At 35.9% G+C, this 26,096-nt stretch overlaps 1 protein-coding gene across 6 annotated transcripts in view; it reads right to left on the bottom strand.

Annotated features, from left to right (window-relative positions):
• The window catches only part of COL25A1 (collagen type XXV alpha 1 chain), a 444,588-nt gene that overhangs the window by 169,625 nt on the left and 248,867 nt on the right, over positions 1-26,096 (bottom strand). For all 6 annotated transcript variants that reach the window (XM_038581926.1, XM_038581929.1, XM_038581924.1 and 3 more), the window contains exon 5: positions 12,248-12,265. In XM_038581926.1, the coding sequence (XP_038437854.1) occupies positions 12,248-12,265 (18 nt within the window). The remainder of the gene's footprint in view (positions 1-12,247; positions 12,266-26,096) is intronic.

Genomic DNA, 26,096 nt, shown 5'->3' with positions numbered 1-26,096 from the left:
TAGTAGAAATTTGAGTTTCTGAAAGAAATCTTAGTCCCAGTACAAATGTTAGTCCAGTAAGCGTCCTGTCTCCACCCGCCTCGACAATCTCACTGTCGTCATTACTACCAGTCATTGGTAGCTCATCTCAGTGATTTCTCTTCCCTTCACTTTACTTGATCCTCCTTTGGAGATGTTTTCCCTGTTTTGAAGTCCTAAAGCACTTGTGATTCTTTTATAAAACTTAGCTCACCATGCTAGGTATAAGATTTGTGCTTCATACTGAGCTATCAGGGCCCCTAAGGGCAAGAAGAAAGGTATATGGGGAAATACAACAAGCAATGCCTCTGGAGGCTTTAATACGTACTAACACATGACCTTTGGCAGTCACTTAACCTCTCTGACCCTCAGTTTCTGCATCTGTAGGATGGAACAAACAATATTTAGCTTATATGGGAGTTGCAGAAAGTAATTAAAAGAACATATGGTATGTAAGTATTATTTTCTTCCTCTCTTCTGTTCCTAATTCAAATGTAGTCTTGTACTTTACACATGGTAAGTATCAGTAAATACATTATCAGGTTTCCTGCAACAGAGGTCTCTAAGAAGTTACCAGAGTCAAATTTAGTATTACCTGAATAGCCTGTTGACAGTCAAAAAGTCACAGGTATCTGTATGGCCAACATGTTTCCAATGAATGTTTATGAGGATATATTTGATTACAGCTAGAAGCTGTACTTTTTGAGATCACTCTAATTTCTCATCTGTTGACTCATAACTAGTTCAGAGAGCAGACTAGTAGTAAAAGGAATAAAACAACTTTGCACAGTCTCTTGAAGATGAACTCTATGAAAGAATTTTTTTGAGATGTCTCAAACATGGACAGATGTTTTTGGCTCCTGTCTCCCTCTCATCTGTAACTCCCAACTTTTAGAAAGGAATGTTCTATGTTCATTCTTCCCACATTTTCAATACTGAATTATTCCTAAAACCATGGCAATATTACTTTGAAAACCACCAGGCCACTAAAATTGCTAAGTAACCTTATAGTTGGAAACCCAGTGACTATTATAGTTCACACAGCTGACCACTCCTCCTTTATCTTCTTCTGGATCTTCCACTGTCTGATGGGGATTTCCTCTGTAGGAGATCTTCCTTTCCTCCCCCTCTACGTACTTCATAACTAACCGTCCTCCACCCATGACTTCTCTTACCCTCCATACACAAGTTCTGGTCATTTCACTCATTTCTACAACTTGTACACACAGCTGTGGCTTCTCTCCAGGACTCTGCCTACTGCCCCATCTACATTTCTTCCTGAACACATTGTTCTCATCTCAGACCCTGATGCCCTCCAGTAAGACTGCTTAGTTTTCTCCAAGTAAGTAACATGTACTTCATTCAGGGTCATGATGGACCAAACTGAGAGTGTATTAATTAGATAAGGAGGTTTTCCTCCAGGTAGATGTAGCCCCAAGCGAGAGCTCATAGTTTGGCAAGTGAAGCATGAGCTGAATTTCAGACCTTTCCTGTGCCTTTGCTGAGTAGCCTTGCACAGCACACAACTGTGTGAGTGTAAATGGTGGCCCTGAATTTATTGCAAGGAGTAACATTACTTTTGGAAATTGAAAATCACATTATTTTTATTGTTTTCCAAATAGCTCCATAGTTCAGGTTGCCAGGTAAAAGGTTTCAAGGAAAGTGTGCCATAACTATTCTTACTAAATGATACTTGATATTTATTCAACTATATCAATTAAGGATGCATCACCTTTGATTTGTTTTCATCTCAGTGTATTTTCTTATTTTTTAAAAGATATTCTATTGATTTATTTAAGAAAGAAAGAGTGAGCATGAGAGAGCACAAGTAGGGGAAGGAGCAGAGAGAGAAGTAGACTCCCCACTGAGTAGGGAGTCCTACGTGGGCTTGATCCCAGGACCCAGGGGTCATGATCTGAGCAGGAGACAGACTTAACTGACTGAGCCACTGGGGCACCCTTCGGTGTATTTTTTTATAGAAAGAGTATTTACTAAATGTGAGTTATGACAATGAATTATGGCTGATCTAAATCTTAAATAATTAGCATTGAATGCACTGATCATTTGAAAAAAATAAACCAGAAGTGTAGAGGCTCACATTAACTTAGGAAGGTAGTAGAGTCTCCTGTAGTTATTATTTAAACTAAGTTCAAATATGACCTACCCAAAAGGAAGAAGATGGAATAAAATGTTTCTGGAGCCATTCTTTCTACCTGCTGTCTTATAGCATTCCTCTATTTTAATCTCCACATGGTCCAATAAATACATTCCGTATTTAAAACATAGTATCAATTAAATATGACTGGAGATATTTAGAGAGAAAATAAATTTAGCTGATTCAGAATTTTGATTAGCATATTAAAATTATCAAACAAAGGAATCCATAAAAACGTATATGTGAAATTATATACACTTACATTACTTGAGAAAATTTATAAATAAAATATTTTGAAGTTTGAAACATTTCAAAGTAAGTCAATTTTATTTCAGTGAAGAATAGTATTTCTAACTAAAACTGCTCACTATCTTTAGAAAAAAATCACACACACAAATATGCACTAAATATTTGTTTTAGATAGAGTATCCCATACTATAATCACATCTAACAGTAATAATCACTTTTCGTGGATTTCTTAATTTTAAAATTGAACTACTTAACCTAAATTTCTATATGATTTGAGGCCTTTATTCTATTGGATGTTTATCTAGAAGATGAGGTCCTATTATAAGGGTTGTATGACTTCATGGCTGTCTTAGTGTGAGTGTTCATGTGAGAGGGTTTTTAATGTAGATGCTTACATGTGCATAAATGGACTTTAATAATAACACAAATGCCATACACTCTTCTAAATGTTTCACTAAGTCATGTATTAAGTCAAGCCAACCATTTTTATTTTATGTTAAAAAACTGAAAGGAAAACAGACAATTTGCTCAAAGTCATATAGTTTGTAAGTGACCAGTATTTAAACACAGGTGTCTGCCCGTGTAGACCATTCCCTTAACCCTACTCAATGTATTCCATATGCTCCCTTTAAAAACAGACCCTATGGCAGCCCGGGTGGCTCAGTGGTTTAGCACCGCCTTCAGTCCAGGACCTGATCCTGGAGACCCGGGATCGAGACCCATGTCGGGCTCCCTGCATGGAGCCTGCTTCTTCCTCTGCCTGTGTCCATGCCTCTCTCTCTCTCTCTCTCTCTCTCTCTGTCTCTCAAGAATAAATAAATAAAAATCTTTAAAAAATATAAATAAATAAATAAAAACAGACCCTAAAAGTTGGCATTTTCAGTTGTTTCAGTCATTTCATAATTAAATGCATATAAAATTATCTTTAAATCTGAATTATTAATTGTAGGCATTTATTTTTCTTAATTTTATTTACTTATTGGCGGGGAGGAGGTGGCAAGGAGGAGCAGAGAGAGAGGGAAAGGGACAAACAGATTCCATGCTCAGCATGGAATCCAATCTCAGGACCCTGAGGTCATGACCTGAGCCCAGACCAAGAATCCGCCACTTAACTGACTGAGCCACTCAGGTGTCCCAATTGTAGACATTTATTCAATAAAAATTTAGTGTGCATTTTCTCTATAACATCACATTATAAAGAAATTGAGATACAAAAATGAGTAAGTTTAGGGACTGATAACAGCTTCAACATATGTAAATCAAAGTTGGAATAATTATTCATGAAAGGCTATGTCCCATACACCTTTATTCAGACAGAATTAAAAGCAATATATTTGATGAAAATAAAGCATGAAGTTGTTCACAGAAACAAATTCTTTGATTAATTTCAGTGGGAAAAAATTTTAAGCTAAAATTAAATGTTGAGATGATGTTATACCGTTTCAATATACAAATCACCATGTAAAAAAGGAAATATGGGTAATAATAAAATAAATAAGCTCTTATACTATGTATATAAGTATATATTTATATAGTGTTAAGTATATATAGGTATAAGCTATATGGAGTACAATGGAGTCTTTCAATTAACCACTTACTTAATAAAATACAAAAAAAATTAAAATGTTAAGAGTTTTATAATCATTTTCTTTATCATATAACTACTACATAAAATATAGATAATGGGGAATGATACTATTTTTTCAGATCTAAAATGATTTATTCAGGATAGAATACATTACTAGTTTAATATGATAGTTCTATTATGTATTGAACAAAAGAAATATTTTTCTATACACACACACATACACACATGCACACACACAGACACATGCTTTTCAAATTTATCGGAGAATGTACATGTCCTCCCCTTGCCCCCAAGTGAGACTATATGGATCTGGAAAAGCCTGGACTGGAACACAAACATGAAATATGGGAATTGCTAAAGTGTTAGGTTAGAAGGAGCTTAGTATATAATTAAAAACATATGAACATAAAGTTAAATATTGTCCCAAAATATACTATTTTATTTGGGATTAATTCCTTACAAGACACACACAGCTTGATTCTTGTACATTTTAGCAAAATATTGTGAAATGGCAGTGACAATGTCAGAACAGCAACAACAAAAAAGCAAAAGGGGATTTGTTGGAAAAAGGCAATGTGACATCTTCCACTTCTTTCAAGTGCATTTGAAAAAATACAAATGGAAGCCACACGCCTTCATGTGCAGTTGTCTGATGGTATTTGCTTGTGGTTTTCTCTTACATTTTTTTCTCACTGAGTAATACAGAATTACAACATACATGCCGCATTAGTCCTCCAAATTCCTAAGGGAATTATATTTCCTTTATACTCACATGCGACTCCAAAGGGGAGTTACGAGGAGGGCTTAAAATTCTGAAAATTTTATGCAAAAGAAATGCCCTTGGTACAGAAGGGGTATCTTTCACTTAATACAGTGGTTCCACTATCCCCTTAACCTTTATTAAACATACTGATGGAGTTATTGGGAGCGAATAAAAGGCCATTGTATCTCCATAATGCACATAAGATGAACTGCTGAGAAGTATTTTTTTAAAACTAGTTTCTACAATTTCTACTAAAGTATTTATTAGTAGGAGAATATTATTGTTTAAGAAATGTGGCATTAAACACAATCACCATAAACTAGTTTCCATAACTGTCTTGATTATTAAGAATCAAAGATAAGCCTTGAACCCTATAAATAAATGGCTAAAAACTAAAATAATACATCATAAGAATGGCCCTGGATTAAGGCTATCTGTTTATTTGACCAAATATTAAATATCAATATATATAAACTACTATATTGAAAGGAAACAAAGATATCCAAACTCTCCAAACCAAGTGGAAGTGAGATATTAAAATTGACAAATGTTCAGTAAAATACCAGAGCTTAGAAACATCAGAGACCTGTTTTATTTTTTATTTTATTTTTTATTTTTTTAAAAGATTTTATTTATTTATTCATGACAGACACAGAGAGAGAGGCAGAGACACAGGCAGAGCAAGAAGCAGGCTCCATGCAGGGAGCCTGATGTAGGACTTGATCCCGGGTCTCCAGGATCATGCCCTGGGCTGAAGGCGGCGCTAAACCGCTGAGCCACCAGAGCTGCCCAGAGACCTGTTTTAAATGGCATTATTGATGACACATGGTAATATGACAGGACATTTAGAATCATGAAGATAAATTGATAATTTTAGAAAAGTGATAGTTTTCTTTCTCCTTCAGCTCCTTTTTCCTTACCTTTACATATACTATTCATAACAGCATTTGTTGAACATCTACTATTTACCAGGTACTAAGTAAAATGTTATGGAGGATACTAAAGATGAGAGAAAGCATAACTCTGCCCTTGGAGACCATAAAAGCTAGCAATCAAGAGAGAAGGGATGTGTATAAATGACTATAACACAAGAGAAGGAGGAAAAAGTACAATAGAGGGAGGAAATTAATATTTATTGAGTGCCTGCCATGTTATAAGCACTGCATTAAGAGTCATACATATATTATCTTATTTTAATCCTCACACTATCTGTTAAGATAAGAAATTATCATCTCTGCCTTACAGATGGGGAAAATGAGATTCAGAGGACTGGGTAACTTGCCCAAGGTCACAGAGCTTGTAAATGAAAAACTAAGATCTGACTTACAATCTCTCTGATTTCATTATCTATGCCCCTCTCTACGGTAAAGTAGTATAAAAATCTGTCCACATAAAGTGCTGTGGTGATTTAGCAAGAGTGCAGCTATCTTGATTGAAGAAGAGATACTTAGGTAAGTATGAAAGGTAACCATATCTGGATGTGTGAAACCAGTATACCTAGGGGCAAAGAGGGAAACGGTTCTGAGAAAAGAACAATCTAAGAAAAGACAAATGAAGAGAAACAGATTTGAAGAGAAAAAAAAGTACAGGGCTGTATCTGATTTGGATGAAGCATTGTGTTCAGAGCATTAACGAAAAATTAGAGGGAGATAGGGCTAGAAAAATAGGCCAAATCAAAAGATTTAAATGTCAGGCAAATAATTAGATTTTGTTGGCCTCTAAATGATAATCATATTGAAATTTAAAGTTTAGGGGTCAGAAGAATGACACAATCAGAACCATGAGAAAAAAACTTTACCCAGGAGACATATATGGGATGATACTGGCTGATGCTATGCTCCATCCTAACTCTCAGTATCTCTGTCATACAGACAGGAAGAAGCTAAATGTTCACTTTCGTGACTCACCTCCCTTGCAGCCATGACCGGCCAGGCAGACAACAGTCATATCCTTACAGCTTGCAGAATGGCAATGGGGAAATCAGAATCAAGAGAAACAAAAATGTGGAATTGTCAGGCAGGCAGTAAGCTAGAGGGATTTCACTGTTCTGTGGTTGCATCCAGCATAAGCACCACAACTCTCAAGCCTGGTAGTAGACAGGAAAGGAAAAGGAGGACTTGGCATGAAGAGTCATGTGGACAGGAAATGTGGGCATGGGGAGCCAGGACTCAACTATCAGAAGAGGGGTGTCTGAATGTGGGCAGAAACTCAATTCTTAGAACTAAGGCATGGCACCAGGACCACACTTAGAGCAATGGGTCACCTACATATTTTTTTTTCACCTACATTTTGGAAAAGTTTCCTTAAATGCCTTACATTTAAGGTCCCCATGATACCTAGGGATTCCCCAATGTGCAGGTGCAGGGCAGGACTGGCAGGTGGGGTTGCACTCATCCTCAGAATGGCAGGTCTTCCAGAATTGACAGAACTTTAATGCTCTCCTTGACTACTAATATTAAAAGAACTGCCAAAAGAACAGAGACTGGGTCGGTCTTGTTCACCACAACTTCACAGCCTTATTGCTGTGCCTTGTACATAGTAGCTAAACAAAAACTTTATGGTACTGACTTCAACTGTGCTAATATGAATATGAATTAATGAACAAACAGGGTGACTTTCATTTCAATAGATTAATTTTACTCCACCCTTCCCAAATAATTCTCATTGACCTCTAGTTTGAAATACACTCACCTAATTTCCTTTCCTCCTTTCTTCCCTTACTTGCTCTCTCATCCCTAATTTTTTCTTCTTCCCAGCCATTTTTTCCTTAGTTTCTGCAACATTATTTACTCTATCCCATTCTTTTTCCTCTCCGAGGATTTGATTTCCTTTAATACAGTGGATTCACAGCAGCATCCTCTCCATTCATTTCCCTGCCTCTTTTCTTATCTTAACCACAGCTGCTAGAATTGCCTTTTTTCCCTTCTTAATACCCTTTCACCATCTCATTTCCCTTGCCAAGAACCATTTGCTCACCCAATTAGGGAAATGCAAAGACTCACCTCTTTTTCCTAAGGCCCATTTTTGTATTCAGTTTCATACTATCACTGCAGTCATTTAGCCTTGCAGTCTTCACAATTTCTTAACAATCTAGGTTAAATCCACCTAAGCCATCTTCAGCTTTCAGAAGATGACCAGAAGAAATCCCTGAGTAACAGACATTTTCCCTCTTTACTATCAGTCTACAAAATAAAACTTTATTAACCTAGAAGTCCTTACCAAAGAAAATGTGATATCGAAGAAGCAGAATCGAGCCTTTCCCTCTCTAAAGAAGAGTTTTGCACTGAATAATACTGTGAATAAGATGACGTGGGAATGTTCAACCTATGCGAGAACACTACTGACATAAACATTTGCACATGAATAACAAGTTGCCAATTATAATTCTGTCCAAGTACTTTAGTAAACTTTAAAGGATGTATAATCTCTAAACATTGACAATTCTTTTTTTTTTTTTTTGGAATTTAGCTGTTTGGAAATCTGATTGTATCTTCCCACAGGAATCCTAATAAAATATGGTTTATGTTCCCAGCTCAATCCACAAAAGCCTATTCCTAATGCACCAAAAATTTTTCTTATTGTACAATCTAAACAGTATCAGTAATACTGTCTTAATGGAAAATCTGTAAACTTGGATTTTGGATTTTAGAAATGCATCTCTCACAATGCTACTCACTCAGTGGAAGTATGGATTTTCAGTGGACTAAGTAGTCCAGCTAAGGAGTTATCTCTGGGTGACATAGTTACGACTCAGGGAGCAGGTGAGAAACTTGGTTTGAGGACTAGTAAAGGGAATTTGTTTGGAGAAATGTTGGTTAGGTAGCAAACTTTGTTCTTCCTTTTTTTTCCTTAACTAGTTGCAAAAAGAGATGAGAAGAGAGGGTAATAGAAAATTTTGTAATATTCATGCTCTTCCCTTTTCCCACAGTTAACAATATGTGCTAAGAAGCCATAGCCCCAATATGGGATAAGGGAGGAGCAGGATAAGCAGGGAAGAAATGTGGCACATTAGTCGCATTGAAATATATATATATTTATATAAATATATATTTCAATAAATAAATATATATAAATATATATTTATCTCACAAAATATATATATATCTCACAAAAAATTAGTAATGAAGAATTTTAGCTAAGAAATATTATAAAATTAGGGAATTTAAAGAAGTAGATATTTTAAGAAAAAAGTGGATGTCATTTTAAGTCACCAAAAAGATGAAGGAAAAAAAGGGAAGACATACCCCCAATTATAAGTTTCTGTACACTATATATACACTGTATGTGAATAGAATCATTTTTAGTAAGCCAAAAAACAGAACATGAACATTTTCAGAGAAATTTAATCAAAGAAAACTTTCAACCATTTAAAAACTCATAAAAATTTCCTAATTTAGGTATTAAATGTACAATCCTTGCTTATTTGCTGTATGTACTTTATACATATGTGTTAAATAGATTTAATGTATAGTTTATATAAATTTACTCAAGGAAAAAGTGGATTCACGGTAATATGGTAATGTATGATATAATTGTATAAAATACTATAACTCTGCTGCACATATTGATAAACACATTCACATTTCTCAGTGTTCATATTTTTAGATACATAAAATTTATTCTTGGAGGTAAAGGCCTATTTAATTTCTAATTTTTACAGAAGAAATTTCCCAAAAGTAGATCAGCGGCTAGGAAAGTAATACATTATAGTAGGTGGTAGGGAAAATAAAAATACAGATGGAAAGGAGCCTTTATATCAAAATACATCTATACTTCATAAAAATCTCAGTGCATAATTAATAATCATTAAGCACTAAATGAAAAACCCCATTAAGAATTATTTAATTTAAAATCTAAAATTGGAAGTTTCCTTTGAAAAAAGTTATGATGATGATGTAGAGTTCAGGCATAGGTCAGAGTTTTCCTTTGGGGGCATACCAACAAAACTCTCTGCCTACCTTTCGTGCCTGAGAAAGACAATGTGAGTTATTTCCTAGCCTTGCATTTCCCCTCATGCGTATTCTTCCTGAATCCATGGCTTATCCTTTTGCTGCGACAAGAGGGAGACACTTTGAACAAAATGATCATGGGATTTGAGTGTCCACTAAAGTCAAACAGATAGCCAAGATGAAGGAAAGCCAGAGCAGGTCACCATTTTAAAATGCCAATTCTATCCTCCTTGAAAGCTTCCAAAATTTTCAAGTACAGGCAGTTAGACAGACATTACTTTTTTAAGTGTCATGATATATTTTCAGATCTTGGTGACAGTAATCTGTGACATTCTGCCCACTCTTGGCTTCCTATGCTGGTTCGTCATCTTTCTTCTGCCCGTGAACTGTGGCTACAAACCAAGATTCATGAACATATTCTTCTTACAGTTATTTTCTTTAACATCTCATTAACTAATATGCTTTCAATGCTCTCTTTTTGTCCAATTCTCTAAGTCCTTACATCCATATCTGAATTTTCCCCTCTTTGTTTTGTCTATAAGGACTCTTGCACTTGGACGTCATCACAGATCTAGGTGCCAACCCTCATCCCTGCCTCCCTCCAAGGCAGTGTGAATACAGGTCCCACACTTCCCTACATCCCTATGGCTTCCTGCATTCCTCTAGCAGCTGGAGCACACTGGACCTCCTGGGGCAGGCCAGAAGTGTGGAGGAGTTAACACCCAGCCACAATTCTCAATAATGAAGGAAGGAAAATTAGTGGATAAATAGATCCATTTCCCCGCCTTTCAGTGGGCAATTCTGAGACAAGCTCTCTAAGTCTCTCACCACTTCCTCAGGAATACATCTGTTTTCTGGCCATCTTGCCTTTCCTGTATCATTTCCTCACTCCCTCACAATGTTTCCTGGGATTGTCACCCAAAGAAATTACTTATACCCAAATCCTTATCTAAAAGACTGCTTTAAAAAAAATAAAAAATAAATAAAAAATAAATAAAAGACTGCTTTAGGGTAGGCAGAGGTGATCCAGGCTAAGACAGAGGTCCTATTAATACTTAAAATATGTTACAGATTATAATAATCACAGAACCAGCATTCCAACTTCATTTATCTTGTCATCTCTCCTTTTAGTCTTCTCTTGAGAGCTGAGTGCTACAGGGGTAGGAGGTTTTTACAGACATATTTGACTTCTGCCTCTGTTTTATTGTGTCACTCCAGATGAGTCATGTATCTCTTCTGATTCTGAGTGTGTGTGTGTGTGTGCATGTGTGTGTGTGTGTTATGTGTGTGTATAAAATAGTGCTTTCCAGGGCTGTTGTAAGCATTAAGTAAAATATAGCATGCAAAGCACCTTTTACTTTGACTTCATCTCATAATATAGCAGTTCCAAATTTAGGAAACAAGCTACAATTTTCTTTTGCAGGTTTTTTTTTCCCCTCTGATAATTGAGCCAACTTAGAAAATAAGAATGGAAATCACAAATAATAAGAGTATCCTCTGATATGAATATAAATTAATTATACATCAAACATTTTCTCATGAACATGCTATGGAAAGGACTGTTCTACTGAAGTATATAGTGCTTTTTTGTTTTGTTAGATAGCCTTAGCCCCTGAGCTCATAAAAACTATAAGTAATATTCTCATGATCTAGTATAAGAATTAGCTCCCAATAAACAATTTGAACATTGACTAGCAAAAATATCATGGAAATTGTTTATTTACAAAATAATCTAGGGCATAAATAGCATTTGGTATATCAAGGGGAAAGAGGAACTCAATAAATAGCTATGTTATTTACAGGTATTATGGTGTTAAAGCTAAAACATTAATAATGGCTTTCCCTTCTCCATTGTTTCCTACAGACCACAATCAGTATTAGTGTCGAGCTTGTTGTTTTTTACTGACTCTTCATTTCTGACAACTTTCTTCTTTTGTACTTTCATCTTCCTACGCATTCGTCCCCTTTCTAAAATTTCCTCATTTTCTTCAATATGATTTATAGTTCTGAAGATTTTTCAGTTGACTGCATTCACATTTAATTATAAATCATGTCATCAGCAGTTGGTTTATATTGAAAATATAGATCAAATTCAATATCTGTCTGTAATGAATCAAAAGTAGCTGGTATGATCACCGTCTAAATAATTAGAGTCTGTGTGGATTTACAGCAACATTATTAGAACATGATTAATCAGTACCTAATGCAAACCAGTTCATACCCATATCTACTTAGTCATTTTATCTTATATTAAAGTCCTGTGGCACTGTTTCAGATCAGTTAAGAGTTTTACTTTGTATGATAGTACATTGTTAAACTTGCCATCTGGCCCAACAGCTGATGTGGCTCACACAACCCTGGAGAGGCCCCAGAGCTTTACTCCTGGGAAATATTTAGTCTACTGTGTGGTGTCATGATTACCGGTTCATAGCTTTTCTATAGTCTTTGAAAAGAATTGCAGAAAAATCTCCACACTGAGTAAATTCTAAATTGAAATCAATTTGTTAGGAAAAGAATTCACTTACCTGAGGACCAGGTTGACCCTGAAATTGAAAAGAAAAAAGGAAAACAATTACAGAATTGTCATTGTAAGTGAATAAGTGAATACTTTCACTAGCAAAACTAGTTCTGAAAATCTTTACAAAATGTTTGAAGATATTAGTACCTAACTACTGACAAATTTTACTCTGTGGTTTTAAAAAATATCATATTTTTATTCTATGATACTTATCTAAAATCTTGCTATTATGGTCTATTATATGTCAACTCCAAAATGACTCAAGGGCTTTTAGTATGCTCTAGGGTTAAACTGGAGAAAAAGAAGGTAAAAGGTGAACTACATTATTGTAATGAATGGATTACTTAAATAGAAGGCCTTTTAGCACAGACTATTACTATGAGCTACATATCAAAGAGCACAATGACAAGAAAAAAAGAGGCAGATATTTTTAGTTTTAGAATTCCCTGAGTCTTTGGATTTCTCATTGTTTCAATAATACTTTAAGTCAATTTTAAAAATTAACACCTGTCTTTTGCTCTGTACAATCCAACCAAAGGGCATTTAAAAAGAATATGAGAGGTCTTGGGCTCAATTAAAGTGCATCATAATTCCCTATTCAGTCAATAGATCATGGAAACCACTGGACAATCTAATTCAGTTTGAATGTCACTTTGTTGTTTAAGCTGAGAAAAATTCCAAAGCAGCAGAACTGTAAATGCTTCTTAAGGAAAATCACCTGTAAATAAAAGTATTGATTACATATCACCTTCTTAAAACCTCTAATTGAGTTTCATATAAGATGAGATGAAATAAAAAGTGTACACCAAGTTAGGGAATCTTTAAAAATAAATTAATAATGTACAATCTTATTGTACCAGCTGTATGTCACTGGGTATCAATACAGAAAAGCACAGAACTAGTACAACTCCCAGAGAATACTCTCCCTCTCCCTCCTTCTCTCCCTCCCTCTTTCTCTCTTTCCTTCTTTCTCAGCCTCTCTCCAGGCTTACAACTTCTCTAGGTAATTGTTTTCTAACTAACCAGGAATAGAACAGATGATTTTTAAGAGTTTTGTCTGAAAATATCTTAAGCCAGATTTTATCTAATCAAACCAGCAAAGGAAGCAAAACCAGTTACTGTGGATGTTTTTCACACCACTTGTATACTCTAGTAGTGAAGAGGGAGAAATGAATAACATTAATTCCTTTCCAAGTACCCAGGCACTTTTGGACATGTTAGTCCGTTTATTCCTTATGACTGCTCTGCATTTTACAAATGAAGAAACTGAGGCTCATAGAAATCAACTAACACTCACACAGCCTAGAGGTGGAAAAGCCAGATTTTAAACCCAAATCTGATCCCAATGTTCGAGCATTTTCCACCGGGTCATTCTGCCTTTCACTGAAGTTTAAATTTGCAGTTGTACGCAGACTTACTCAGATCAACAATGGTATCGGAGCAGCCTTCAGCTGAGTGGATGCTCTAAACTTCCCTATGGCCCCTGGATTGCAAGCAACAGTGTGAATCTCTGCTTGGAGATGTAGACCTAGGACCAGCAGCCACCCAGCCTATTAAGTGATATCTATACACAAACCAGGTCAGCTAAGCTTCTTGAGGGTAACATACAATCCTAAAATCAGGGCTAAACATGGGGAACCTACAAAGGTAGAGCTCTCCACCTACATGTAAATGCAGATCTTCCCAGATCCATGTAATGGACAAGATTACAATACATGCTCATTCCCACTGACACTCTGTCTCTCTCTGGATGCTTTAAACTCTGTCCTTTCTGAAGTTTCAAACTAAAGTAAACTCAGAAATATGAACATGCATCTTTTAAAGAAACTCAGAATACATTACATCTTTTATAAATTTTCTTGGTGAAACCCAAAGGTAGGATTGTCTAAAATCAGAAATACTTATTACCAAAGAATAGAGTTAAGCATCATTGCTGAGATCTTTTTATTCCTACAATTGTTCTGCAGATCACAGCTTTCCTGTCTATCTTTAAAATGTGGTATCTCTACCATTACACTGAACAAATGATTTTAGTGCAATGTCTGTGTACATTTGTATGTTATTCTAGACAAATATACATTATGTTCTGGATTTATGTTAGTGGTAGTGAAAACAAACAATAAACGACAGTAAAATTAAAAAGTTGACTTTTATGTAGGCATTAACAATTATAAGTACCAGGAAACTCAGACTACTATAATGTGTGACATGAATTTCAAATATCTGTGGTGTGCATGATTGTGTGTGTGTGTAGGGTGGGGAACATGAAAAGGAGATATGAAAGGGGGTTGATAGAGAGGCTTCTCCCCCAAATTATGCATATAACATGACAAATTTGATAACTGTCCCTAAAACATGTATTACACAATGCAAACCTTACACAAGATTCCAGGACTGCTTATGCCAAGTCTTCTTAGTGTGATGTAACAGATATTCCCTAGCAGACACCTAGAATACCTGAAAGGAAACAGTCTAATGGCTGTAGTCTTGTAGTCATCGCAATAGAGCTATCTGGATAAATGAGGAAAGTGATCAGAGGACCTATTTCAGTGGGTGTGGCAGTGTCAGCTTCCTCTATAGCAGTGCCAGCTCCTATATGGGAACATATAAGGAGACTGGACAAAAGCCCAAAAGTGAAGAGCATCTCAGAAACTTCCTGGTGATGGAGGACACCGGACATGAAGACATCTTCATAGACAAATAACCAAAAGAAATATCTTGGGATTTCTTTAAATGCTTCTGAGTAGTTCATTGAGAAATCCAAGTATTGTCCTTCATACGTGGGTATCTTTCTAGTCTATTCTAATTTACAGGTAGTGAACATTATTAGTAGTCAACTGTGAAAGTCAAATTTTTTTGGTTTTCTAAAATACACCTTTAATGAATAGTTACAAAATGTGACTAAAGCTTATAAAATACAACTTAAGTTGAATTTTTAAAAGTGGAGTTCCTGAAAAGGACGTTTTTCCTAAGCAAATCACCAAATGGTTTCTAGAAATAAAAACTCAAATTGGCTATAGTCAAGAGCCATTCCAAGGGTTAAATCACAGAAATACTGAGGTTTGAAAAGTAGATATAAAGGTGGAGAATGCTCAATGCTGTGAGTCACTGATTTACTGTATGTCAACAGCTCGATGCAATGCCCTCCAGGCAGCTAAGGCACCAGCGTGAAGAAAACGAAACAGCAGGAGGAGTGACTTTAAAAAGTGGTAATCAGAACAGCATGGTGGAAAACAATCAGCCAGTAGCTGAGGCTTGACAGAAAAGTGTTCAAAGCGAGCTGAAAGTTTTGTGGGGCAAATAAACCACAATGGAGCATGATAAATGAGATGACATATCACTTGAGTATGTATTGTTACTTTAGGCAATTAAAGAGCAATATTAACCATTCCTGGTGAGGCTGTTATCACAATTATGGCTGCCAGAAAGTGCTACCATCCCTCTCTAAATCAACAAAGTCATTTAGATTTCTGACTGAGGCAATTAGTTTCACTACATGCTATTTTTTTATGGATGGTAAATCTGTGTCACTCCCTTTCAGATGGGAAAAATGCCGTTTTTCCATTAACACATGCACAGCTAAGCACACAATTTTGCACTTTTAAAGTACAATCTTACTTTGAAATACTAATTAGAATAACAGACCCACATACATCTTTACTGTGATAAATTTTGAAATAAACATACTCTCATTAACAAAAGCTTGAGGAAGTATTAGTATTGTTCATGCAACTCTAGAAGGTGCTACATCTGCTTCAAGGTAATTAGAAAGAAATTACTTCAATAACTTAGAAACTCATCCTTAACAATCCCAAGCTTGCTACTACTATGTTCAGTACTCTCAGATGCAGGTTCATTTCATTCTTTTGAATTGAAAGAAAATAATTCAAAATCACAATTTCTATGTCTTGTATTTTGGAACCCTTACTGTCTCAAAGATCATTGGAAGATGATTACTGTAATTTCACCATCTCTTGCAAAAATCTTAAATCCACACAGTTGGATGTCAAGTTTATTTTTCTTTTCAGGTGAAAACAGCATCTAAATTGGGCATCCAGGGAAAGCTTTAGAATGACATCAGAGGAACTCTGAGTGGCAACAGGATTGTCCTGGTGGCAGGATGTTTTGAGGACCAATAGATCCTAGCATAAAGCCATCTCAATGGAATTCCTCAACCTTGTAAGAATTGCAGTCTGACCTAGAGTCTGTGTCACTAAGTGGAACAGCTATACTCTACACCTGCAGTACCAGGGCTTTGCCCATCCTCACCATACAGTGAATTTGTTTACATTTCATCCCCAGTATCCCAATGCCCAAGTCATAAAGTACTTCAGTGACAATTCTTAAATTGTTAAAAGGTGAGAATAATTGACAAGTCCAAAGATGGTTTACAGTATCTTTAAAGAACTGTAAGTCTACTATTCTTACACGACTGGATTATATTTTCAAAATGCATTTCTCAATCCAATAGCCCCTAAAGAGTTTTCTTGGCTTCTGTTCACTGCAGAATATACACATCTCTGTCAAAAAAGTCTTTCCACCCAACGGAATCTTATTCAGATAATAGAAATGGAAGTGAGGCAGGAGCCTGTGGAGGCTTCAGAAGAGCATGTACGAACCTATACGTAGGCCACCAAACAAAAGGCATGAAAGTTTGATCTCGAAGAGAAATTACTTCCTAGTTTGAGTAAGCCTCCATATCCAATTAATATGAGAATATTATATCCAATTACTTTGTAAATTATAAAATGCTATATAAATACAGCATGACAATCTATAGTAGTTTATAAAACTAATACCAACAATTCATTCCACTAATTCAAATTTCAATAAAAAGTGTCTGTTAATTTTAAAAACAAATTAACATGCAAATGATATACTACAGAGAAAAGCAATTGAAGAAATAAAGCATTATGGATTATGTGTATTAATTAAAAAATGACTTTGCAAAGATTGCATAATCTCTCAATGTCTGTAAGCTGCTCATGCTTCCAAGGACTTACATGCTTGACTGAAATAAATATTATTCATAATTTATATTGCCTGTCATGTTGTCCTCCAGGATAGATATTAATAATTCTTATGTTAGCCAGTCACATAATACTACTTAGAGTATTTCAATTTAAGGTTTTCTTTTAAAAATTATTTAATCACTGGTGGGTTTAATTCTGGGAAAGAAAAGCCATATTCTACTCTAGAGACAAAAAATAGCTATAGTCTCAAACCTGGTGGGTATATCTTTTCTAAAATTTGAGAGAAAGAGTAAGAGCAAACATGGAGATAGTTTTGTTGGACTCAATATAAGGAAAACAAAAAATGATTCAGAATGAACAATTTCAGGGTGCCTGGCTGGTTCAGTTGTTAAGCGTCTGACTCAGGTCATGATCTCATGGGTCATGAGATCAAGCCCCATGTTGGGCTCTGCACTTAGTAGGAAGTCTGCTTAAGATTCTCTCCATCTGTCCCTCTCCCTACTTGTGTAGATGCATGTGTGCACTCTCAAATAAATAAATAAATAAATAAATAAATAACTCTTTTTAAAAAAATGATAGATTTCTTCCATGATATTTGCCTTTCATAATTAAATAATATAACTTACTTAAAGATTTATTCTTATATACAAATTAATGACTCCTCACAATAATTTAAAAACAGTATATTTTCTAATAAAATATCATATTTATCTTTTCTTAAGATTAAATTGTTCATAATAAGAACATAGAAAAGTAAAGAATTTTATTATGTGTATGTTTTGTCATTAAAAATTTCACACACAGGACACCTGGGTGGCTTAGTCTATTACGTATCTGCCTTTGGTTCAGGTCATGATCCCAGGGTCTTGGGATCAAGCCCCACATGGGGCTCCCTGCTCATCGGGGGGCCTGCTTCTACCTTTCCCTCTGCAGCACCCCCGGCTTGCTGTCTCTCTCTCTCTCTCTCTTAAATAAATAAATTAAAAAAATCTTTAAAAAAATTTCACACACTAAATATAAGTAAGATAAAGACTGCATTCATTTACATTAAAATTTATTGGATGCCTACCATTCTACTGAAGTTGATTTGGATTTTTATTTACATCCTCCTATATAAATATTTATATATTATAAGTATATAAATATATTTGTATATTATTTTTTATACTTTAATTTTATACTTATGATTTATAAATATATATTATTTCCTTATGATACAAAACTGAAAATGCATGTTATTCCAGTTGCGAACTTCATATATTTTACTTATATTGTATATAAAATACAGATTACACAGTTTTAGGATATAATCTTACATGTGTATACATATGTATTCATTCAGACATATGTTTGTAAATCTATCTTTATGAAGAGAAGAAAGAAAAAGAAAGAGAAAAAAAGAAAGCAAAAGAAAGAAAAGAAAGAAAGATAAAGAAAAGAAAAGAAAAGAAAAAAAAGAAAAGGAAGGAAAATATATCATTCTGGGTGATGGACTTAGGAGTAGTTGTTTACATCTTTAGTCTTCTATACTTCTCAAAATGTTACTAGCCCAATATCTTGATTATAAAAATATTTATCATACAATACCTAATTATACCTAATTCACTGCAGAATACTTTTATTTTATTTTTTTTTATTTTTTATTTTTTTGCAGAATACTTTTAAACAGAATCTTAATTAGGTTGTTAAATTTTTTCCATACTAAATTAATTCATTCAAAGATCTAGGCCAGTCATTTTGAATTCCATTTTCCAATTTTTCCCAATTCAAGGTGTGTTTAATCACTTGGAAGAATGTTGCAAAATTATTAAAAATATTCTTCAAAATTCAGTAAGTAAAGGTTTTGAATTAATTTTCAGTATGTGTCCCACATCACTTTTAGGAATAGACTAGAAGTAGGGAAAGGGCAGAAGAGTTCCAGAGTCAGGCTCCCAATGATAGGAAATCATAGATCCACGTAATATAGGGGTTCCTATTAGGTCAAGTTTGTTAGAACTTTTGCTATTTTGCAAAAGTTTTGGGATTTAGCTGCATTATTTCACGGAGTCATTTGAAGAACTTATACTTTAGGCTATCAATGTGTGTATCAAACTTCTAAAACATAATACATCTCTAAGTCTTTTCACCATTTGGCATGGAATTAGAAAGGGCCATCATGGTGTAAATAAATGACAAGTTTTACAAACATATGTTTAGTAGGACACAATAAACATATAGAATACATGCGAGGAGAGACACCTGCTCAGCTTCTATAGTTTTAAAACACATGTTTTTGGAAGAATGCAAAGGCAATTTTTACTGCATTTCCAATTTTTATTACCTTTTATATAATGAATAATTTGGTTTCTCCAAAATAAAAAGATATTTATTAAGATCTTTAAAAGTGTGATATTTTGATTATTCCAAATAAATACTGGAAATGAATTTATAAACATGTCAGGCTTATTAAATTTATGTGAGTGCCCAATTCCAATTTTCTAAATATTGTGTGAAAGATGGATATGACAGTGCCCTCAGTAGCTGCCATTTGTAGATGTTTTGCACTAACAAATGAGTACTAGCAGAGTCAATTAATTTATAATGCATGAGTCACATAATGCTTATTGCTCCAGTGAGAAAGAACCCTAAAAATGAAAACCTATTTTGAAACTGGGGAGGAAGCTCTGCAAATGAAGAAGCCTATGTGCTTTAGGATCCAAGATGTTTGGGGCTGCATCATAATAACTACCACTTACTGACTATCATAAGACAGCAAGAGTGTACAAATGACACCTGTTACAATAATCCTGCAAATTGGGGATCATTTCCTTCATTTTGTTGTTGAAAAAACAAAGTCTCAGAGAGGTTAGGGTCCCCAGAATTACATAGCTTTAAAAGGGGAAGCTGGAATATGAACATAGGGTCTGACTTGAACCATGCTGTGCTCACTTGCATCATCCTAATGGCTAAAGCCATGAGTTTGGAAGAGATTACCAAGGGGATGCATGAAGCAGTGATTCTTAACCCTCTTTTGAATTGAATAGAAGTTATTATTGCTCTAGTGAGAAATATCCATACATGAAACACTTAAAATTTTACACACACACACACACACGCGCGCACACACACAAACTCCTTAAATCTATCCATCAATTCTCTAGTGAATCATTCACCCCAAGATAAGAGAAATATACACCTGGGTAGAGAAACAGAAACATTTCAGAAACAAGAGAGGAACAGTGTCCTAGAAAGGAAACAGGGGGAAAAGAATTAAAAACAGCAACAAACTAGTTACGGAAGTCAAGATTGGAGAGAATTTCAAAAAGAGAAACTAAAGGGATCTCTGGGTAGCTCAGCGGTTTGGAGCCTGCCTTCGGCCTGGGGCATGGTCCTGGAGTCCCCGAATCGAGTCCCGGGATCCAATCCCGGGATCCAGTCCCACATCGGGCTCCCTGCATGGAGCATGCTTCTCTCTCTGCCTCTATCTCTCTGCGTCTCTCATGAATGAATGAATAAAATCTTAATGACCACAAAATGTCCATTGCATTTAACCAATAGGAAGTCAGAATCTGTCCTGTAATTGATTGAGCAGTGAGGTGAGGAAATTAAGACAAGAATAAGCTCCTTAGATAGCAAGCAGGTGTCATCTAAAGTGCCAAGTGTGCTAGAGTAATTGATTACAAGAAGGTTCTGATTGGGAAAGGTGCTGGAATTAACCAGCAAATGGTAAAAAGTAGAAAGCATGTATACCAACAATTTGCCAACCTGTGTAAACAATTCTTTTAAGTAACTGTGTGTGAAGGGAAGAAAAGAAAAGGGTAGTAGCTAAAAGGGACACAGGGCTGAGGAACAGGTTTTTTTGTGTGTGATAAAGTGAGAAAGAATCAAAAATGTTTACAAACTGACAGAAAACTTAGCTAAGAGAAAAGAGATAGATTGTAAAGCAAAATAAATATGTAAGAGAACACAAAGCAAGTGGTATCAGAGAATAAGGGTCAGGAGATGGAGCATCATTTTGTCTGAGAAGAGGAGAAAGTGAGGACAGATACAGAAACACTTGGATATACAGAGGCAGAAAATAGAGGTATTCCATGCCCTAAATTTCAAGGGATTCTGAGGAGAATTTTTCTGGGCATGTAATGGGTATGGGAAGAGTAAGGCTGATTGTTTATTTATTCAACTAACACCTCCAGAGTACACCTCCAGATTGTTTATTCAACTTAGCACCTCCAGAGTACCAGGCGTTCTTTGGGTGCTAGGAATATAGTAAATAAAACCAAGTCCCTACTATCATTCTTGCTGGGTGAGATAAGACTATAAGAGAATGTTTATAAAGAATGTGGTAGGTGGCAATTACAGCTAAGAAGAAAAATATACGAGGATAAGGAGGCTAAGAGAGCTATTCAGTGGGAAGGTGGCATTTTATAGGGTGGTCACAGAAAGATGGTTCAGAGGAAAAGAGGAAAATGGAACAGAAAAGTGGAGATAGGGTGTTCAGGTAACTGACCATGCATCCAGACTAGAGGGAGTGATGGAAAAGGGGTAAGGAATGAAGTCATAGAAGTGGAGGGGACAGGTTGTGTACAATTTTGTAAGTCATGATAAGAAGTCAGCTTTTAACTGAAGTGAGCCAGAAAGCCACAGCGAGAAGGTTTTGTACAAAGTGACATAATCCTTATATCTGAAAAGGATCATTTCATTGGGGGGAAAGGCTATAAAAGAGCAAGAGTGTAAACACAAAGAGAAGGCATTTGTAACAATCCAAGTGCAAGATATAAACGATGGGATGGGCCAGAGGATAGTTAGTGGTGAAGAAAATATGAAATGGTTAGGTTTTACATATATTGTGAAGAAAGTGGTGCCAGATTTGCAGATAGATTGAATAGGAGTAGGGAGGTGAGGTGTGAGAAAAAAGAGGAGTCAGGAGTCAGGAATAACTCCAAGGTTTGATTGGGACACTAAAGGAGTGGAGATACCATTTCCTGTTGGGGAAAGGCTGTGAAAGAAGCAGCTTTGGAGAGTAGAGGCTCAGGAACTGGTTTCGGACGTTAAGTCTGAGATGTTTATGAAACACCACATAGAGATGTTGAGTAGGAAGTTGGATATATAAGACTTGAGTTCATAGAAGAAGTTCAGGATAGAGATAGCAATTTGGGAACCTTTGAGATACAGATAACATATAACCATGAAATTACATAAGATCACCTACTGAATAAATAAAAATAAAGAAGAAAAAAGGCCCAAGGACTGAGCCTTCAAGCGTTCCAACATGTACTGACTGTCAAGAAGAAAAAGAACTAGCAAGGCTGAGAAGAGGCCAGGGAGGTAGGAGAAGTGCTGTGAAAGGGTTTTATCAAGCAAGGGAATAAGCAGGGAAAGGGCTTCAAGAAGGGAGCAATCAACTGTGTTGAATATAGTCCAGTAAAATTAGAATTGAACCCCAACTATTAAATTTGTCATGGTGAAGATAATCAGTGACCCTGACAAAAAAATGTTTCCAGCAGAGTGGTAGAGATGAATGCCTTGTTAGATTCAAGAGAGAATGAAAACTGTATTTTGATGACTGTGGACAACTCTTTCCATGAGTTTTGCTGTGGAGGAAGTAAATGCAACAGTGTCTGGGAAAAGGTATAGGGTCACGGAAGTTGTTGTTTAAGATAGAAGATATGGCTTCATTTTTATATTAATAGAATTATTTGGTAAAAAGAAAAAATCACTAATATGGGAGGGAGGCAACTGCAAGAACAATGCCTTGAGCAAGGCAGAGAGATTAGTTCATCTGCACAAGTGAGGACAGTTGATTCCTTGTAACAGGAGGAGAGGAAGGTACAGATGTTAGTAAATTATCAGATCTGATGGTGGGAGTGTATAAAAGTTATATTCTAACTGCTTCAATTTTCTCAGGGAAATAAAAAACAAGGTTATGAACAAAATTAAATAGGAAGGAGATGCTAGATGCTGGAGGATTCTGGAGCAAGAAAAACGATTGAAATAGCTAAGAAAGACACTGACTGGTTTATGAACATAGATCAGGGTCCTGGGTACCATGATGGATCCTCATGAGATTAGTGGTGTGAATTTCAAATGAAACCAGTTAACTGGGTTGTTTTTCTCCTCCCTCATTCAGTGATGTGGGTACAGGTGTAGAGTAGAGGGTGAGTTGTGTTTTGCTAGGCTCAGGTTTTCCCAGGCCAGGTCAGAGGGAGAGGGAGAAGAGTGTTTATAGGAGTATGCAAGAGCATGATTAAAATGACACATTATGACCTCTCATGTATTAAGGAGGACAGTCAAGATATAGGAAGTGTGTAGGTGGTGGTCACCCACATTTCTCTGTTAGATATATCTTTTGTTCTTTCACATTACTTTTGTGACATATCCACTGAACTAAATAAGTTCAACTGTACAAATGCTTATGTAAATTAGTAGAACATATTGTTTTCTGCAAGAAATTGGAAATCTTAATTACGGTTTGGTTGAATTTCTTGACTTCTCTCTTCTGATTGGGATGCCTCTTGCTATTCCTGCCTATGGTCTCGACATAACTGTACAAATAAGGGGACCAGATTCCACTGTACTACAGATTGCTCATGTGGGAATATACACGGGAGCGAAAGGAACCTGGAACTGCACTACACCTGCCCTCTGATATTGGTGAAAAATCCTCCTTCTTCTTAATGGCAGAACCAGGTTCCTTGACTTCCTTTGTGAATAAGGACAATGCTACGTAACTCTGATGTCCTAGTCCACGCTTCATACGCCTATACACTGTGTGTGTGTGTTTGCATGCACGCGTGCGCACATGTGTGAACCAAACTGAAACTTCTCCCTGAACTCTCCTTTCAATGAGAAAAAATGAATGGCTGAGGTTTGCAGTTTGTCAAAAGCTTTGAAAAGATTGCTTTAGCAGACTTTATTTCTGGAGGTTTGTACTGCCTTTCCACTCCTTTAGGAAGGACCTGATGGGATAGCCTAATTTACTTCGTGCATGCCAATTATTAATACAAATGTCTACCTTGGCCTACTTCCTTTCATTTATACAATTTCAGGGATGGTCAGTCAGCTATGCTCCAGGCAGAACACAGAACCATTCATGCACAGGATCTTGTGCTTTATTCTCTCCCCAGTAGGCTCTGAGCATGCTGTGGCTAGAGCCCATGGAGCACTATCTTTTATCCCTTGGCAGTTATTTAAAATCATTCAGAAAGAACCTGCCGAGCCTCATCAATAGAGGTAATTTAGCCAGTGGCTTTAAAAATGCTAAGTTACATTCCCTGTCTCAACTGAGAACATTTATATTACAGGAGAAATGAAGTGTATTCAATATACTCTTGAAGAGTGCATTACAGTATCTAATTCAGCTCTAGCATCACTAACTGTAAAACCATATAATGTTAAAGTCAATTAAGGTGGTTTATTTTTTAATACAATCAATTTTATTGCAGTGACAAGAGAGCACCATAGTTAGTTTTCACAACTTGAGCCTTTGTCAAAAGGCCTTCCAGTTGTGTGGGAAGAAAAACCCCAATAAAGTATGGGAACCTAAAGATGTATTCACTTCTATTTGTGACTGCGTGTCCATGGAAGAGCCATGCCATATTTTTCTTTGTTTTTTTCTGGCACCACCACAGTGCCTAGAATTTAGTAGGTCCACTGAATGAAAATTCATATATGGTTGAATTTTTTTAAATCAAATGTTCAGTATTTACCTTATACTGTTCAAGGCGCAGTAGAGCATAAGAATTAAAAAGCACAGGCTCTGGAACCTGACAGACTTGAATTTATATTTCAGTATTTCTACTTACTAGTTGTGTGATCTTGGGTATGTCACTCAAGCTCTTTCTGTCTTGGTTTCCACAACTGTAAAATGGGCTAATAATGGTATCCACTAAGGTTTGCAAAGCAAACAGTCCAGTGGCTGGTATGTGGTCTCAACCACACAACCATTTAAAAAACAAGAATGTAAAAGTTTATGGCTGATTAAAACCTGAAAGACATTATTACCTAAAAGCCCTTATTTCTCTTAAGAAACTGAAACCTCCGTGTGCAGAAACAGAATGCACATGGCTAATTCATCTTAAGTGCTGCTCAAGAAATACACTTGATGTAGCTTGTGCCATTGATGATGAGAACACAATAAACTGTAAAAAATGTCATTTCTGGAAACTTATTGGCTGGCATTCAGCAAGAGATGAATCTTTGTACTGATGTGACATGATGACTTTGATGAACTGAACTTATTAAAATATGGAGCATTTTAGAAGATATTTCCTTAAAAATGAATTAATTTAGATAGAATATACTGCATACCATTATTCAGACATCCATCTTCATCACTGAAGAATAATTCTGTGTCAGTGAGATGTCTTCCTCCAAATACCTGCTTAGGATCCACTTTTCGTTCTCTAATTCAAAAAATGAAGAGGAGACTTGGACTTACTCACTGAGATTTCCACTGGCTAAAATTCTATAATTTTTGTATTGTATGCATTTTGAAGCTTTCCATGGTTTGAAGATAAAAATCTCAGAAAAAGGGCAGCCCCGGTGGCCCAGCGGTTTAGCGCCGCCTTCAGCCTGGGATGTGATCCTGGTGACCCGGGATCGAGGCCCACGTCAGGCTCCCTGCATGGAGCCTGTTTCTCCCTCTGCCTATGTCTCTGCCTCTCTCTGTGTGTCTGTCATGAATAAATAAATAAAATCTTTAAAAAAAAAATCTCAGAAAAAGATCCCTCTTCTAAAAAAATTTTTTTTCTACTTAGCACAAAAGTCTGAGCGGTAGCAGTAGTCAAACATTCTGACTGAAGAGTCAATATCTCGGTCAATTGCTGCAGATACATCATTTTTCAATTTGTTAGAAAGAAATCAAAAACCCATAAATACAAATATTAGGACGTAATACTCTACTAT

The sequence above is a fragment of the Canis lupus genome, chromosome 32, assembly GCF_011100685.1.
Source record: "Canis lupus familiaris isolate Mischka breed German Shepherd chromosome 32, alternate assembly UU_Cfam_GSD_1.0, whole genome shotgun sequence".
Lineage (NCBI taxonomy): Eukaryota > Metazoa > Chordata > Mammalia > Carnivora > Canidae > Canis > Canis lupus.
The sequence above is the reverse complement of the archived record's forward strand: the minus strand, read 5'-3'. Positions and strand labels throughout refer to the sequence as shown.